Source organism: Saccharomycopsis crataegensis (assembly GCF_037102585.1).
Source record: "Saccharomycopsis crataegensis DNA, jcf7180000000072, whole genome shotgun sequence".
Taxonomy (NCBI): Eukaryota; Fungi; Ascomycota; class Saccharomycetes; order Ascoideales; family Saccharomycopsidaceae; genus Saccharomycopsis; species Saccharomycopsis crataegensis.
Window position 1 is genome coordinate 1,671,692 of NW_027043819.1, and position 18,293 is coordinate 1,689,984.

General features: G+C 38.9%; 8 protein-coding genes across 8 annotated transcripts; 3 read left to right on the plus strand and 5 right to left on the minus strand. All coding sequences in view use genetic code 12, as the record gives it.

Moving 5' to 3' along the window:
- Positions 1–8: 8 nt before the first annotated feature.
- VTS1 (Vts1p) lies at positions 9–2,627 on the minus strand (the record flags this gene model as incomplete). Its single annotated transcript, XM_064994190.1, has 1 exon — positions 9–2,627. One exon carries the CDS (start codon positions 2,625–2,627, stop codon positions 9–11), a length of 2,619 nt encoding a protein of 872 aa, XP_064850262.1.
- A 540-nt stretch (positions 2,628–3,167) lies between these two features.
- On the minus strand, positions 3,168–4,271 carry MRP13 (mitochondrial 37S ribosomal protein mS44 MRP13; the record flags this gene model as incomplete). The annotated part of the gene is made up of 1 exon (XM_064994191.1): positions 3,168–4,271. One exon carries the CDS (start codon positions 4,269–4,271, stop codon positions 3,168–3,170), a length of 1,104 nt encoding a protein of 367 aa, XP_064850263.1.
- Positions 4,272–5,524: 1,253 nt separating this feature from the next.
- On the plus strand, positions 5,525–10,129 carry DASC09_005890 (ATP-binding cassette multidrug transporter; the record flags this gene model as incomplete). Its single annotated transcript, XM_064994192.1, has 1 exon — positions 5,525–10,129. One exon carries the CDS (start codon positions 5,525–5,527, stop codon positions 10,127–10,129), a length of 4,605 nt encoding a protein of 1,534 aa, XP_064850264.1.
- Positions 10,130–10,481: 352 nt separating this feature from the next.
- Positions 10,482–10,978, plus strand: DASC09_005900 (uncharacterized protein; the record flags this gene model as incomplete). Its single annotated transcript, XM_064994193.1, has 2 exons — positions 10,482–10,512; positions 10,590–10,978. 2 exons carry the CDS (start codon positions 10,482–10,484, stop codon positions 10,976–10,978), a joined length of 420 nt encoding a protein of 139 aa, XP_064850265.1.
- A 154-nt stretch (positions 10,979–11,132) lies between these two features.
- Positions 11,133–12,218, minus strand: DASC09_005910 (Rna15 protein; the record flags this gene model as incomplete). Its single annotated transcript, XM_064994194.1, has 1 exon — positions 11,133–12,218. The coding sequence occupies one exon, from the start codon at positions 12,216–12,218 to the stop codon at positions 11,133–11,135; it is 1,086 nt and encodes a 361-aa protein (XP_064850266.1).
- Positions 12,219–12,744: 526 nt separating this feature from the next.
- Positions 12,745–12,963, minus strand: DASC09_005920 (uncharacterized protein; the record flags this gene model as incomplete). The annotated part of the gene is made up of 1 exon (XM_064994195.1): positions 12,745–12,963. The coding sequence occupies one exon, from the start codon at positions 12,961–12,963 to the stop codon at positions 12,745–12,747; it is 219 nt and encodes a 72-aa protein (XP_064850267.1).
- A 443-nt stretch (positions 12,964–13,406) lies between these two features.
- On the plus strand, positions 13,407–15,629 carry DASC09_005930 (uncharacterized protein; the record flags this gene model as incomplete). The annotated part of the gene is made up of 1 exon (XM_064994196.1): positions 13,407–15,629. One exon carries the CDS (start codon positions 13,407–13,409, stop codon positions 15,627–15,629), a length of 2,223 nt encoding a protein of 740 aa, XP_064850268.1.
- Positions 15,630–16,490: 861 nt separating this feature from the next.
- Positions 16,491–17,998, minus strand: ERG13 (hydroxymethylglutaryl-CoA synthase; the record flags this gene model as incomplete). The annotated part of the gene is made up of 2 exons (XM_064994197.1): positions 16,491–17,807; positions 17,945–17,998. 2 exons carry the CDS (start codon positions 17,996–17,998, stop codon positions 16,491–16,493), a joined length of 1,371 nt encoding a protein of 456 aa, XP_064850269.1.
- Between the last annotated feature and the right edge of the window lie 295 nt (positions 17,999–18,293).

Sequence of the window (18,293 nt, forward strand, 5' to 3'; positions counted from 1 at the left end):
GTACAAAATTATTTCCTTTCCCTTTGCTCCTCCAAGCCAAGTATATCGCCATTTTCAAAGGCAACTTTCACAATATCAAATGCTTTCAATAATTTACGTCTAGCTCCCAATGCAGTAACACCAATTTTTTCTAGCTCTTCGTCAGAGAAATAAATCAATTTTTCCCATTGATAATTTTCCAAAATTTTTGTGTACTTGTGCAATCTTAAGTTCTTTAACCATACAGGCAAGTCGTTCAAATTCTTCAAATCAATCAACTCAAGCGAATTTAAACCAGGGGATTTTGGAGACAATAATGATAAGGTGGAATTGGAAAGTTGCTTCACCGGAGTGCCAAGACCTCCGTCATTTGGATTGAGCGAAGTATATATACCAGCATTAGTCAAGATCGCGGCGCTCTCATTCGAAGCAGCTTGCAAAGATTTCAATGCTTGGGCCAAATTATTATTGGTGGTTGGTGTCCCAAGTTTATCCTCTGGCAAAGAATCCCCCATCTTCTTCGGGGTAGAAATTTGTAATTGCTGCTGAGGCTTCTTGCTATTATTGCCACCAGCATTCATAGGATTAGATATGCTTCGATTTTGTTGTGAGCCAGGTCCCTGTTTAAGATTGGAGTTTGATTTGTAAGTTTTTAACTGATGATTGCTTCCTGAACCCCCACCGTTGATCACACCTCCATTGCCGTTACTCGATGATGATTTTGAAGTATCATTATACACTGTTTTCTTCAAAGCATCTAATTTTGACCTTGAGTTAATGGTGCTCAATGCTTGCAACTTCAATCTTGTAGTTGGGTCCAATCCATCCAAATTATACCCACCTGGAGTCATTGGCGAGGATGGAGAAGTGATGCCCGAAACTACACCATTTCCCACAGTAGCTGAAACAGGTCCATTGACAATATTAGCACTTTGAGGTCCTTGACCGGAAGAAATATTGGTATTGATTGATAAGTTGTTTGGCCCTCTCTTGGTGCTAAATGACGTAGTCATTGGTGACAATAACGTAGGGGTTAAAAGATCACTTTTTTGACCATTATTGGTAGAGTTATTGTTACCATTGGAAAGGTTACTTGAGGCAGTATTTATGTTCAAATTACTGATTGAAGCGGACTTAGAGTGGGTTCTGGAATGGCTATTACCACGATTACCATTAGCATATCTCATTGCTTGATTTTGCAAAAAACCTGATTCTGTCAATAATGGTGAAAAAACCTGAGATTGTTGGTCCTTAGCATTACCATTGGTCGAGATAGTGAGAATTGTTTGCTTCAAGTTGCCGTTATTGTTGCTATTGTTTGTGTTGGCAACAGAATTAGAATTAGAATTAGAAAGATCAGACGCGTTAACGTTGAGCGGAACATGAATTGAATTAGATTTAGAATGGGCAAAATTCTTAGATAACCTGTAATCTGAAGAAGAATTGACATTTTGGAAAGTCGAATCCAAAGGAGTAGTAGTAGTAGTTAAAAGAATTGAATCTAAATTGTTAACAGATTGATGATGAGAATGCATAGCAACATGGCCGTTGTTGTTGTTGTTGTTATTATTATTGTTGTTGTTATTATTATTGTTGTTGTTGTTATTATTGTTGTTGTTGTTGCCATTTATACTATGATTATTTGGAAGATGGTGATGATGATGAGGAGGAGGATTATGATGGCCAACATTTTGCTGATTCCTGACATTTGTCGTGGTGGTTGGCGAATCTAAATCGTCATTAAAGCTCACTCTATCAATCTTCATTTTGAGGTAATTGATTAGATCAGTTGAATGATCAGGAGAAAACAAAAAGTAATCAATCAATTCATCAATAAACGAATGTTTTTCATCTAAAGTTGACGAGTCAAGCCAGTTCTTGAGGAATTCCAAATTTTTATCGAACGAGTTGGCGCCACCACCAACCACAGGATTGTTATTGGTAGAAGAATTAACTGAACCTCCAGTACTAGAGTTCGAATCCCTATTATTGATTTGATCACCGGTATCATTTTCATTCAATAATTTATTAGTGGTGTTCAACTCGGGATTGGAAGAGTTGAAATTTTTCAGCAACGAGAAATCCAAGTTTAAAGACCAGTCATTACCCAAGTTTGAGTAATTACTTTTTGGGTTGAAAAACGAAGGATTGGCCGCGGTGGAATTTTGAGCGTTGTTGTTATTATTGTTGATGTTGCTGACATTACCGTTATCAAAGGCATATCTAGAAGCTGGAGGTGAGAGAATTGCCATCCCTGCAGAGTTATTGGAAGCGTTAATAGTCTGAGACTTAATATTTGGATTAGCGCCATTTCCAGATATACTCAAATTTTGTAAACCATTGGATGGCGACAGTCTTCCAAACAGATGACCTTTTGGGGCAAAATCCAAGAATGAAACTGATGACGCCTTTGAATGGAGGTTCAAATGAGCAATAGACCCACTTGGGGTATGACGACCGATGTTCCCGCCTGGGGTAGTCGGTGGAAGAATGGGGTTGGTCGTAGAGCCAGAGCCAATGGAGTTCTGAGTACTTGGATGAACATTGGTACTGCTTCCCACTTCCGGGAGGAAAGATGATAAAAGCTTTTGGTCAATAGACGAAGAGTTCTCATTAAAGCTGGAAAAGTCAGAGTTAAAGACCGACATAGTGAATTTCCTCTCTTTCTCTCTCTCTTCTCTCTCTATATATATAAAGGACAAAAAGACAAACAAGAAACAAGCGATGGCCTCAAAAACTAATGGTGAACGGGAAATTTGCAAGGGATTTATGGAAAAGGCGTTCTTTATTTTCTCCTTTTTTTATTTCAGCTTTTATTTTTTTTTTTTTTAGTTTCCAATTTTTTTTTTTTTTTTTTTTGTATTTTTTGCCTTTTATTAGTTTTTGGATATTGATGAGTGACGGATGAGGACCAGCAGTCTTGTTGCTGTGAGTTGTTAAGATTTCACCAATTTTTTTTTTCCCGCTCTATTTGGTGATATGTTTCATTTTTTTTTCTCTCTATTTTTTTTTTTTTTTTTACCATCGGTGGAGAGGAGCACGGGGTTGGACACCCTGCTGGCCGGGTACCCGTGGCGATATTATATCATATTCTAACATAGACTACAACCCAACCATTATTATGTCAACGATATTTACAGCCAGAGTATATTATATCACTAGTATCTAACAATATGTGGTTCACCAGTCTACTGTTCTTCAGCAGCAGGTTGTGTTTCAGCAACAACAGGTTTACCGAATTTGGATTCGGCCAACACTTTTTCATAGATGTTGGACTTGCCATTGGCAGCACCAACCTTTTGTTCAAAAGTCTCCACAAATGGAGTAATTTTGTCCAATATCTGCTTGGATTTATCAGCAAACTGTTCCACACTTTGCAATTTCAAAAATTGTTGTTGCACCGCCTTCAATACAAAATACTGAATCTGAGTAGAGTTTTTAAACCCGCTGGCTTTACTTTCCAATGATGATGTTTGTAAAATGTTTAAATCGATATTGTCGAGTATTTCTGTAATCTTTGGAATGACAAAACTGGCAGACTTTGGTTTAAGTGTCATGTAATTGATGAGAGCAGCACTGTAACTCAATGCCAACTGAGGGTCTTGTTTGAATATGTCATTCAATTTCGATAATTCCTCACCTTTCAATTCTGTGATTGGAACATTCAATCTGCGAATGAATTCTTTCAAACTCAAGCTTTCCAAATCGTAACCTGGGGTATTGAGTCTAAAGACCCCGTTCAAAACATGGATCACTTGAACGATCTTTGAATCCAAGAATTTCAATATTGGGGAATTGTGCTTGTACAAAAATGATAATGTGTGGGAAAATTTGTTCAATTTGGCTCCTGAAAACAACAAGTTAATGAAATGTTCTTCTTGTACGCAATGCTTTTGAGCATCGGCCTTGTTTGCCGCAGCAAGCGCGAGGATCATATCTTGGGATTTCTTCAATTCGTCATAACTAGAGATATTCAAGGTGAGCTTGTTCAATGCGCTCTTACGAATAGTCCCGGCGAACTCTTGGGGCATGATTCTTTTACCTTCTTCTTCATTGTACAATTCTGCCGCCACGAGTCTTTTGGCATTTTTTGGACGGTACACCAAACTTCTCATAGATTTTTTGGTTTTGTAGTAATCCAAGCCATGCTTCAACTCCTTGTAGGCTGATTGGTATAATTCTGATGGTGGGAAAGCGGAAGATTGTTCTGCAGCTACTGTGGTGTGGAAGCCAGCACTAGAGAGGCGAATGGCAGAGCCTGTGGTGATTCTTTGCGCGGAATACTTCAACATTGCTGGTGATCTATGACGAAACCTTTCTATTGGGTAGGCTCGATAATCTCCCAATTTGCAAAGTATTAAAAAAATCGGTGAAAAAAAAATTGGAAAATCGCCGCAGGACTCATAACCATTTCAAATTACATAATCGATGACACATCAAGCGAGCGATCTGTCACATGATAAAGGGGTTGCACACCCGCCACAGCTTGCTTCTTCTCCTTCTCCTTCTCCTTCTTCTTTTCTCGCTCCTCGTATATTTCTGAAATCCGTGGCAATAATGTTGAGGCATATTGTATAATCTGACAGGAACCAACGCTACTGGTGCGTGCTACTGCCCTCTCTTATCGCCGGCGGTCACGTGTATCAATGTAGATTTTACTGTAGATCTTTTATGTGGCTCAGGCTAAAATGCTTTGTTTGTTTTATTTTACATAGGGTCTATCGATTGCTGTGAATACCGTTCTGTTCATCTTACTGATTTGTGATTGTGAAGGTCTGCCTCGATATCTCAATGGCCAGTGCTAGTAATCGTGGGGTGGGGGAGGGAAACCTCACTTCTCAGGTACCGATTGAAACCCAACAACAAAAAACAAAAGAAAGGTTGGCCAACATCATGAGAGCCCCTACTTATATATATCTATATATCTATATATATGAATAATTGAAAAAAAAGCAACAGCTGTTATGCCTGTGGCTAAATTACCTCAACATCCATCCCCATCCACCGCCCGCTGGGTGTTCCGTGATTGTCACCATATTTCATACCGCCAGCAGCTGCAAATAGCGCGCCCCGGATATTTTTTCCGAACATGCATGAACATTTAGAGTGTGTCCACACTGTACTGTACTATGCTATACATGCCGATGGCTGATTGCAATTTACCGTGGACGTCAAAACACATTCATCAGTGGATATCCCAATCGTCATACGCGCTTTTTTTTTTGCCCCTTTTCTTTTTCCTGTCGTTGCCAAAAAGCACTAGCTACAATTATGGACAATCGTGCATGATACAACTGAAAAAAGTACAACAATAACAAAAATAACAGAAAAAAAGCCCTCTCTGTCTCTTTCACTTCCCGCGTTCCATTTCTCCATTTCCATTTCCAGTTGAGGACATTTCCATACCACTTTACCCGAGAAATATTATTTAAATACAATACCATCCTGCCAAAACATATCAATACACAAAAAACATATTTGGATTTTAATCTATCTTCTGAACTTCTGATTTAGAGTTTTTTGAAACATCAACACACTTTCAATCATGTCTTCGGAAGATAAGCATACCAATGCTTCGAGTTTCTCGAACGACGCAGAATCCATCAATTCTGACAAAGTCGAACGTTTTGATCCAGATTTCCATCCTGAAGCCATCACTGAAAACAATGGTAACAAGATCTCCAAATCGTTGTCCAAAATTTCTTCAAGATTATCCAACACTTTCACCAGAGCTAGTGATGTCGAAGGTCAAACTGAAGAAGCCATGTTCGCCAACCACTTGCAAAATGCCATGTCTAACCCTCAAGGTATTGAAAAAATCCAATCTTTGGCCAGAACTTTGTCTAGAAAGACCAAGAAGGAAATGCAACATTTTGAAATCGATGATGATGATTTCGACTTGAAAGCTTTGCTTGGGTTCTTGCAATCCAAGTCAGACGAAGAAAACATCATGTCTTCCTCTGCTGGTGTCGCTTTCAAGGATGTCATTGCGTGTGGTAAAGATATCAACGCTGCCTACGCCCCAACCGTGCAAGAAATGGTCTACGATGGTTTCAAGTTTTTCCCAAACTTATTCAAAAAAGATACCACTCCACACAGAGATATCATCAAAGACTTTGCCGGGGTTCTTGAAGCTGGTGAAATGTGTCTTGTCCTCGGTCGCCCGGGTGCTGGTTGTTCTTCATTCTTGAAGACCTTGACTGGTGAAACCAGTGAATTCACTTCTTACGGTGGTGACTTCTCCTACGATGGGTTGTCCCACAAAGAAATGATCGACCATTTCAAGAGTTACATCATCTACAACCCTGAACTTGATGACCATTTCCCAACCATCACCGTCAAGGAAACTATTGACTTTGCCTTGAAGACTAAAACTCCAAACACCAGAATCGATGGGATGACCAGATCTCAATACGTCAACAACATGAGAGATTTGTGGTGTACCGTTTTCGGTTTGAGACACACTTATGCTACCAACGTCGGTAACGATTTCATCAGAGGTGTTTCCGGTGGTGAACGTAAGAGAGTCTCCATTGTTGAAGCTTTGTCTTGTAACGCCTCCATTTATGCCTGGGATAATGCCACCAGAGGTTTGGATGCGTCCACCGCTTTGGAATTTTCTCAAGCCATCAGAACTGCCACTAACATGTTGAACAACTCCGCCTTTGTTGCCATTTACCAAGCTGGTGAAAACATCTTTGAATTGTTTGATAAGGTCACCGTGCTTTACTTGGGTAAACAAATTTACTGGGGTTCTGCTAGCAAGGCCAAGGCTTATTTCGAAAGAATGGGTTACCAATGTCCATCAAGAATGACCACTCCAGAATTCTTGACCGCCGTTACCGATCCAAACGGTAGAACTCCAAAACCAGGCTTTGAAGGGAAAGTTCCAGAAACTTCTCAAGAATTCGAAGACTATTGGTTGAACTCTCCTGAATACCAAGAATTACTCCTTGAATACGATAACTATGTCTCCCAACATGGTCATGATGAAAACTTGCACCGTTTCCAAGTTGCCGACTCTCAAAGAAAGCAACAAATCCAACGTAAAGTGTCTCCTTTTGCCGTTTCTTACTTTCATCAACTTTACTACTTGATGGTTAGAGGTTTCCACAGAGCCAGAGGTGATTTGACTTATATCGCTATTTACATTTCTTCTTTTATGGTCAAAGGGTTGATCGTCGGTTCCATGTATTATAAGATTCCAACTGATACTTCTGGTGCTTATTCTCGTGGTGGTATTCTTTTCTATTGTCTTTTGTTTTGTGCTTTAACCTCCTTGGCTGAAATCGCTAGATCGTTTGCCAACAGAAAAATCACTTTGAAGCAAAAATCTTACTCCATGTACCACATTTCTGCCGAAGCTTTGCAAGAAATCATCACCGAAATGCCTGTCAAGATTGTTGCCGTGGTTATTTTGGCCTTGACTACCTACTGGATGCCTCACTTGAAACACGAAGCCGGTGCTTTCTTCATGTACATGCTTTTCTTGTTTTTGGTTAACCAAGTGTTCTCTTTCACATTCAAATTGATTGCTACCTTGACCTACGATGGTGAAACTGCTCACGCCTTTGGTGGTTTGTGGGTTCTTATGTTGTCCGTTTATGCTGGTTTCATCATGAAGATGCCTTACGCTAAGCATGTCCTCAAGTGGATCCATTGGTTGAACCCTATGTACTATTGTTACGAACAACTTATCACCACCGAATTCCACGGTAGAATGATGAAGTGTGCTGAAATGGTTCCAAACGGTCCATCTTATAATGCTGTTAACATTGCTCACAAGGTCTGTTCTTTGTACGGTTCTATTGCTGGTAATGAATACATCAGTGGTGATGCTTACGTTAAGAAACAATACCATATGGAATACAAACACACCTGGAGAAACTTTGGTATCAACATTGCTTGGACTGCTGGTTTCATTATTCTTAACACCGTGCTTTCCGAGTACTTGAAGAACATTGTTGGTGGTGGTGATATGTTGTTATACAAGAGAGGCCATCTTCCACAAGGGGATCAAGAAAACGTCGATGGTAGAGTTGCCACTAAAGACGAGATGATTGTTGCCCTTAACGGTGAAGGTGTTGACTTGGAGAAAGCTATTGCTGAAAAGGACGTTTTCTCGTGGCAAAACTTGGATTACACCATTCCTTATGACGGTGCTACCAGACAATTGTTGGATAACATTCAAGGTTACGTTAAGCCTGGTACTATGACTGCTTTAATGGGTGAATCAGGTGCTGGTAAGACTACTTTGTTGAATACTTTGGCTCAAAGAATCAATTTTGGTGTGATCACTGGTGATATGTTAGTTAACGGTAAACCAATCGATTCATCTTTCAAAAGAAGAACTGGTTACGTCCAACAACAAGATTTGCATTTGGCCGAATGTTCTGTTAGAGAATCCTTGAGATTTGCTGCTGACTTGCGTCGTGGTAAAGATGTTCCTCAAAAAGAAAAGTATGACTATGTTGAAAAGATTATTACCTTGTTGGGTATGGAAAACTATGCTGAAGCCATTGTCGGTAAGATCGGTAGAGGTCTTAATGTTGAACAAAGAAAGAAGTTGTCTATTGCCGTTGAATTGGTCTCCAAGCCATCTTTGTTGCTTTTCCTTGATGAACCTACTTCTGGTTTGGACTCCCAATCTGCTTGGTCTATTGTTCAATTCTTGAGAGCTTTGGCTGATTCTGGTCAAGCTATCTTGTGTACCATCCATCAACCTTCCGCTACTTTGTTCGAAGTCTTTGACAGATTATTGCTTTTGAAGAAAGGTGGTAAGACTGTTTACTTTGGTGATATTGGTCCAAACTCTGAAGATTTGTTAAGATACTTCGAAAGACAATCTGGTGTCCAATGTGGTAAGCAAGAGAACCCTGCTGAATATATTTTGAACTGTATTGGTGCTGGTGCTACTGCTGCTTGTCAAGATGACTGGCATGACCTTTGGATCAACTCTCCTGAATATAAGGCGGTTACTGAAGAAATTGCCATCCTTCATCGTGAATTACCTCTCAGACCTGTTGCTGAAAATGCCGATAATTTGAAATCCAAATTTGCTACTTCATGGGATCGTCAATTGTGGACCGTTACTAAGAGAACTTGGATTCAATTCTGGAGATCACCAATTTACATTAGAGCTAAGTTCTTGGAATGTATTGTTTGTGCTTTGTTTGTTGGTATTTCTTATATCGGTTTCAACCATTCTGTTTCTGCTGGTAACAACTCTTTCTCGTCTGTGTTCATGACTTTGTTGATTGCCTTGGCTATGATCAATCAATCCCATGTGTTTGCTTATCCATCCAGAGAATTGTACGAAGTTCGTGAAGCTGCTTCCAATACTTTCCACTGGTCCTGTTTGTTGTTGGCCCACACTTTCCTTGAAATTTTCTGGTCTACTGTTTGTCAGTTCATGTGTTGGGTTTGCTTCTACTGGCCAACCGTCCAAGGTAATGGTTCTGTCGAAAGAAATGGTTACTTCTTCTTTATGTATGTTCTCATCTTCCCAATGTACTTTATGTCCTATGGTTTGTGGATTCTTTACCTTTCTCCAAATGTTCCTTCTGCCTCCATGATCAACTCCATGATTTTCGCTGCTCTTATGTTGTTCTGTGGTATCTTGCAACCAGAACAATACATGCCAGGTTTCTGGACTTTCATGTACAAAACCTCCCCATTCACTTACTTCGTCGACTCTTTTGTTTCCCCTCTTATTCATGGCAGATCGGTTCGTTGTACCAAGGATGAATACTTGACTTTCCCACCTCCATCCGGTCAAACTTGTGAAACCTATATGACCGATTACATGAACAACGCCACTTTCAGAGGTTATCTTGAAGATCCAAGTGCTACTGATATGTGTAACTATTGTCCATACAACACCCAGGATGAAGTTGTTTCCCAATTCCATGTTAGCTGGCACCACAGATGGAGAAACTTCGGGTTCTTCTGGTGTTACATTATCTTCAACTTTGTTGCTATGTTGCTTTGTTACTACATCATGAGAGTCAAGGTTTGGAGTCTTAAATCCGTTCTTGATTTCAAGAAATGGTTCCACGGACCTCACAAAGATAGACACGAAAAAGATACCACTATCTTCCAAGCCCAACCTGGTGATGATAAGATTCTCAAAGCCAAAAAGCAGGAGTAAATTAATTTTATTCATTCTTCCATTTTTTTAATTTTCTAATATTCGTTTAATTAATCTTTAATAAGATTTTATCACATTTCTCATATTTCATATAGATACTCCATATTCAATTACACATAATTCATCGATTCAAATATCTTCGATTTGTAGAGTTCAGTTACTTTTGCTAGGTAAGCTTGTGTAAAACTTGTTATTTTGGTTGGCAGTTGGTTGTCATTTTTTTTTTTTTTTTTTTTTTTTTGAAGATATAAAAAAAAAAACCCCCCGGAGGAAAAATACAACAATAATAATTGTGGAAGACCCTACATTACTATCAACAAAAACAGAGTCATAACCCTATATTACATTCAAAATGATACAAATAGAACCAATACGATCAAATTGTAAGTTCTGACTCTGATATTTTTTTTTCTATTACATTTTTTTGGGAGTATTCACTAACAAATTGTGGCCACTACAGATACCGATCAGGAACTTGCTGAAGTCAACTCAAACAGCTATAATAATGCTAAAGAACTAGTGAAACAAGAGCTCAATCTTATGAAAATAGAAAAAACACACCCGCTAGTACGACAAGAGTATCAAACAAATAATGCAACCACCAGTAATGGCTCACTTTTACAGGGTGATGCTCAGCTATTGAAGAAATTCAATGCGCAACGGATCAACAACAACAGCCCGGACAAATCCCCAAGTTTGATTGATTCTATAGATTTGAAAAGATACACAGAGTTTACTACAGAGAATGGAGAGGCAGATTTATCCAAAATATATATCAGTTTGGCCTACCAAAATCACCGGTTGAATAGTTTGAAAACAACCAAAGAAATCGAAGAGCTGTTGAAGTAAGGTGAAGGTTATTTCCCTCTAAGTTTTTATTCTTTTTAACATCTTGACAAATTAAATTACGGTTACAATTATTCAATATACATTTCAAAAGCAAAAACATTAATTCCATGTCACTATACAACACCCTTATACAAATTCTGAGATTAGAAGAAAACTATATAGAACCATACAATCCCTGTCGATAATTTTCTTGAATTTGTAGAACCGCCTGTCGCTGATCCTCCGGTAATGACAGAAGTTGATCAGGCGTTAACTGGATAACTTGCTTGATGGCTTCAAGTTGTGCTGCGTCGGTAGAAGATGCAGCAGCATTATCATTGTTGTTAGTGTTGCTATTATTCTCCCCAGCCCCATTACTGTTCTCATTATATTCATTAGTTCCATTATTAGTGACCTCATTATTACCACTTTTTTCATTCTTGTCATTATTATTACTGTCATTAACATTGTTGTTATCATTTTCATTATTGTTTATGTCCCTCTTATCACCATTATTATTATTATTATTATTATTATTATTATTTGCGGAAGTATTATTATTGACCACTGGATCTTGGACTCCAATGGTTGTTCGCTGGCTATTCGATGGCGCATTCTCTAGTAAGCTACTAATCTGTTCAGGAGTTTTCACTTGGAATAGCAAAATCATCTCAATAATCGCCGACGATAGCTGGGGACACTGGTCTAACAAATCAGCCATTAATTGAGGATCTCTTTTTGACATTTCTTTAGCATCTCTTACCAAATCTAGTAACCTTGCTTGATCAAACGTTTTCAAAGTTGAGGAAATCAAGGATAACGGAGTATTCCCTTCAGGAACCTTCACTCCTAGAGGCAATGGAGGAATATCATTATTTATTTTTCTCTTCTTTCTCATCAAATCATCGTTATTCGAATAACCATCTCCCCCAATTTTCACCAGTGAATCTTCAAATTTACCATGTCCGTCAACCATGGATCCTCCAGTATTGGCAGAAGAGTTTGGACCAAACCCACATTTTAATGTTCGGTTGCCCACAGGGTAGTTATTGAGGTTTCTCACTGCAGAAGCAGCAGTGGAATTATCAGCATACTCAACAAAGGCATAACCTTTACTTTTCCCGGTCATTTGATCAAATGCAAGCTTGATCAGAATCACCGTCCCAACGGTGCTCACAATTGACTGAAGATCAAACTCCGTGAAATCAAACGGGATGTTCCCCACATAGACGACCCTCCCACCTCTGTTATTATTGCTCATGATTATCAAATGCCTTATTTATTTTATTACTTCAATAGCATACCACCCCAAACCGCTAGTGCTTATTGTTGTGGTTGTGGGATTTTTCTCTCTGAAAACATCTCACAAACACCTCGCTCTCCCCCCCCGGGTAACGGAAGTGTCAATGTACCATTTTAGCGGTATTCTACATACTTCTTCTCCTAACGACGCCCCCAAAATAACCAGTAATAATCGCAGAAAATAAAAATAAAGAAAGATTAGTACTTAAAAGTAATGGCTAGTGACAGAGGGGTAATTACTGTATTCATTGAAAACCAAAGAAGAAAAAATGATAATATCGCTGTTGTGTTGTAAAAGATGCTGCATTACATTAGAAAGTTTTTGTAATGATTTCCAACAGGATCACCAAAACATGAGCTAAGGGTTCTCCACAAGATAATGCTGTGATTCAAATACTAGATATTAGCGAGAAAAAAAAAAAGAAAAAATAACATCCCTGAAGCTCATACTCTCTGTGTATTTATTCACTGGATCGCTGAGAAACTCAAATGCCATTGAAATCGTTAGAGTCAAAAGCTCTATCAAAAGTTGTGACCTCTACGAGCGCAGACAATAGGCATACACCCAAATTAGAAATATTATCAGAAAGTGTGGTATTAACATAATTTGAGAGTAATAAGACCCTCACTGTTTCCGTGGATGGGTTAATTTTAGAATTTTTAAGGGTCCTGTACGCACAACCCATCACAAATGGGGCCAACATGCATAATATAATAGATGGTATAAAAAAAACAAAAAACAACTACGTACTCGAGGAATTTAAGGATTCCTTAAAAGCGAAATAGGAAAGTGAGGGATGATTAACTAAAAAAAGAATAAGTAAATGTATCTAACACAGTTGAACGATGTTTCAAGATGTCTTGAGAAAATTTCTTTTTTCCAATTTTTGAACTATATAAATACAAAGTATCACCTCGCTTGATAAGTCCACGGTTTAGTTTTTCCAAAGACATAAGAGCTCTTCAAGATTTCTATTTCAACTGAAATTGTTTTTTTTTTTTTTCAATATATGCCTGAAAAGAAATGAAATTCTTTACGATCTTCCCTTCAGTCATTGCGGTTGTTACCATATTCCCGTTTTTATCGGATGCCCGGTACCTCAATAGTACTTATAACTTAGAAAGTATTAGTGGCTCAGAGACAGAAATGTCGTATGTTACTATCACCCATGATATCACCACGGTTATGACAGTCACTTCCTGCGCTGATAATGCTTGTGCTACTTCTTCCATCACTACCGGTGTTACAGTGATTACCGAAACCATCGATAGTTATACTACAGTTTATACCACCTATTGCCCATTGACTATGACGGCTGCCGTAATTAGTTCCACAGATACAATAATTTTGAGTGATACCGGCGCCACTGCAATTGATGCCTCGGGTACTCCATCGATTGTTGCTTCCTCTGCTGCCATTTCAACTTCAATTACCTCCCCTATCATCACTTCAGAATCCAGTGTAAGCTCTACTGAAGCTCTGAGCATTCTTGGTGCATCTGATTCTACAGGTTTGTCTTCACCAGCCAAAACATCAGAATCTGCCAGTGATGCCACAGATATCTCTTCAAATATTAGTTCCAGTGCTCAAAATACTGACGAAACCGATGTTTCAATGAGCTCTACAGAAGCTCAAAGCATTCTTGGTGAATCTGATTCAACAGTTTCTTCAGTGTACGCCACTTCCACTACCTCCCCAGAACTCACTTCATACGTAACAAAGACTGCGGAAATCACCACGTTCGTCACCATCACCAGCTGCTCTAATAATGCCTGCTCTACTACTTCTTTGGAGACAGGGTTAACGGAAATTACCATTACTACTGATGAAACTTTAACTATTAGCACTACGTATTGTCCATTGACCTATACTGAAGCCGTTATGGGATCAGGCTCTTCTGTAACTACTTCTACTGTTACTGAACTGTCTTCAAATATTGTCACTACTACCACAAGCGACTATTCAGGATGCTATGACATCCCAATTCCCAGCACCGATTATCATGGATCGGAATCATCCACTTCCAACTCATATACCAGCTCTAACATGATTTCTTTAACCCAATCCTCCTCTGAAACCAGTAACAATGAGATACTGTCATCTACTGAATCGTCTATTGAGTCTGGTTCCAATATAAGCACTTCCAAATCCACCACCGATTCTAAATCTCTGGAAGTAAATGGTATTACCGCTTCTACTGTTGTTTCAGACACTGATACATCAATTGTCCCACAATTGACATCATATACTACGAAGACCGCCGAAGAAACCGCTATTGTGACGATAACCAGCTGTCCTAACAATGAATGCTCTACCATTTCTGTAACCACAGGAATTGCAAAGATTACAATCACCACTGATGAAACGTTAACTGTTATAACTACTTATTGTCCATTAACCTATACTGAAGCCTTGCTGAGCTCCGGCTCTGTAACCAGCACAATGACTGTGGAATCTAGTGCTTCCATTGATGTTTATACTAGTACTACTGATAGTACTGTTATCAGTCTGGAGACCTCAACCTCATCTTTTTCATTGTCATCATCAGGGTCTTCTTTGGCATCATCTTCTATTTTAGGAACGTCAGGCTCTACATCATCCTCTTCTGTTATGTCCAATTCTCTCACTTCATCGACTTCAACTTCAGTTTCATCCACCACCTCCAAATTAGAGTCCTCAATGAGCTCCCTGACTTTATTAATTTCCCCTTCCTCTACTTCCAGTATATCAACATCGACTCCGACTACTGAGTCTCTTTATACTAGTACCTCCGTTGAAGCTGTTAGTGGAACCACCGTCTCTACAAGCTCTACCTATACCACGAGTTCCCTATCAACAAGCTCTACTCCAAAAAGCTCATCAATAGAATCTGGTTCTGCCACCATTGCTTCTGCTACATCTCAATCCTCATCTATCACTAGTACCTTATTAGAAAACAGTGCAAGCACAACCGTTATTGTCTCCACATCTTGCCTCGAAAACTCCTGCTACGCTTCATCAATTACCACTGGTGTCACTTTGGTGTATCATACTGAAAGCGGTACTGTTACCTCATATACCACTTACTGTCCATTAACCCAATATTCTTCTTCAGATACTTCTACCCCAAGTACCACCGCTGTGGCCACCACTTTGTCCTCTAGTATGGAAAGTCAAATCACTTCTAGTAGTAGTACTTGGTCAACACCTACCGATTCTTCAATTAGTACAGGTTTCTCAGTGACTGAAGCATCAACTATTTCTTCTGAAACAAGCTCGGTGGTTAGTATTTCCACCTATTCGGGCATGGGTATGAGAACCATAGAAGCAAAAAGTTCTATTTTCACCGGCTTGATGGTATTCTTGATTTCAACTTGGATGCAAATATAAGTTCCATTTTCCCCTCTGCCTCTAATTTGCTTTTGATTTTTTTTTTTTTTCTTCTCTATCTCTCTTTTTTTTTTTGTATGGCTGAAGTCCAGTCAAATCTTTTTGAAGTCCTATTTAATTCTTGTAAACCGTCAAATAATACATTAGTTTTCGGATTCGATGTGTAGCATAGAATCATTAGTTTTCTAATTTGATGAATATAGCATTACATTCTTGAAAATACCTCGTAGTTTGGACACTGGGATAAAGGAATTTTCCCAGTGTTCAGCTTTCACAATGATCCCTTTTGTCATGATGGTGCCCTAATGTTTTACCGTTTGGGCAAATTAGAGTTGATACATGCTTGACAAAAAAAACAAGAGAAAGTTAGGAACCTCTTGAAAGTCTGTTACTGCTGCCCTGTATTCACCCTACCAGCAAATCATCGTATCTCCTCTGTCAATGTTTAGATTCCATCTACATTATTACCTCTCACTGATAGAGATTTTATTTTGATTTTGCTATTGTTTAATTTCAGGATAAAATCAAAATTTCCAAAAGGTTATGTAGATGTACACAGGAAACGTTGAACCACGCAATTAGAATCGAGAAATTATCAGAAGAAGTAAAAGGATCCACGGTTACAATTGAAGTGAATGAACACAAGAGTTCATCAAACGTGAATGTTACCATTCAAGATATTAAATCAATCGAAGCACAGATTACTGGTCTCAAAGTAATGAAATAGCTTTGATAAGGAATAATAAATTAATTAACTAGTAAGTAAAGACTAATTTAAAAAGTATGAGGTAAAAACAGATAATAAACTGAAGCATAAAAAACAAAAATGAAACCGAAAACGAGAACAAATTAATACAAACTTTAGTTCTTGACCTTGTATTCTCTCTTGTATTTGTCATCGATGTTGACCAAGTAGTAGGTTCCGGATCTCAAGTGTTCAGTGGTACCCTTTGGTTCGTAGCTCTTTTGCAAGTGAATAGATTCTCTCAAAGCGATGGCAGCAATGTATTCTTCTGGAGTTCTCTTGAATCTGTTGTTCAATTTGTTGTCAATGTCCAAGTTTTTAGTGATGGCGCTGATATCACCAACAACCTTGGCAGAGAACAAAGAGGAGGCTAAACCAGAACCGTAAGAGAACAAACCAATTCTCTTGCCTTGTAATTTTTCGTTACCGATATAGAACAATAATGAGGCCAAAGCACCGTAAACAGAGGCAGTATATGTGTTACCAATGTTGGTTGGAACGTTCAATGATTGTTCAACTCTTTCCTTGAACAAAGGCTTACTCAAACCGACAAAAGCCTTTTCGACGGCCTTATTAGTCAAAGAGTCAGTGTAGCTCATAGTCGAGAAAGCAGGGTCAATTTCTTGGCCTTCAAAAGCCTTTGGATCAGCAAGATAGTCATTGTACATCATTCTACCGTAAGTCTTGGTGACCAATTTACAAGTTGGGACGTGGAAAACATTGTAGTCAAAGAATTGCATACCAACAACGTCTTTGGACAAAGGCTTGGAGTAAGCGGCATCCTTTGGATATTCCAATTCTTTCTTGATGGCCTTGGCAGAGTAAGCTCTGTAAGCGTGGTCAAAGGCCTTGACGTAACAAGCCAATGAGAAGTGACCATCGACGACAGGGTATTCAGAAGTGAAGTTTGGCTTGTAGAAATCGTAAGCGTGTTCCATGAAAGAACCACGAGCGCTTTCAAAAACAATCGGAGCGTCTGGACCAACAAGCAAGGCAACGGTACCGGCACCACCAGTTGGTCTGGCAGCTCCTTCAGAGTAGATGGCAATGTCACCAGCAACGACAATAGCGTCTCTTCCATCCCAAGCATCGGATTGGATCCAGTTAATAGAGTTGAATAAAGCATTGGTACCACCGTAACAAGCATTGACGGTGTCAATACCTTCAATATCGTAGTTACCACCAAACAAGGTCATCAATAACGACTTGACAGACTTTGATTTATCCAACAAAGTTTCAGTACCAACTTCCAATCTACCAATAGAGTTTGGGTCAATGCTGTTGTTCTTCAACAAGTTAGAAGTGACTGTAAGAGCCATGGAGTAAATATCTTCACGGTCATTGACAAAGGCCATGTTTGTTTGGCCCAAACCAATAGTGTATTTTCCAGCAGAAACCCCATCGGCTTTTTCCAAGTCAGATTGGTTGACAAACTATTGTTTAGTTAGTATTTTCTTTCCATATATAGATCATGTAATTAGAGGGCAGATTACTCGAGCAAAAATCAAAACCTCCAGTATATCTTCGAGAAAACATAGAACAAAAAAATCCAATTGCAAGGTATACTTACTTCAGAAGGAATGTAGATTTCAATAGCCTTGATACCAACGTTTTTTGGAGACATGATTTAATGTGATAAATATAAAGAGTGAGCAAGGGTGAAGGGGAAGTAATTGAAAAAGCGCAAGAAAGAAAGAATTGAATGAACCAGAAATATGTTCTTTTAGTCTCCTCTTTGTGTTTTAATGGTCTGCTGATGAGAACAGGTCAAGAAAAATTCAGAAAAAAAATCTGATCTTCCCGATCTTGAAAATCTGTACGATCGTTTACTACATAGAGGATCCGAGACGGTGAGAGTTATCACCGGGACGGAAATATATTATCACTGTCAATTTCACTACTGCTACTACTACAACAAC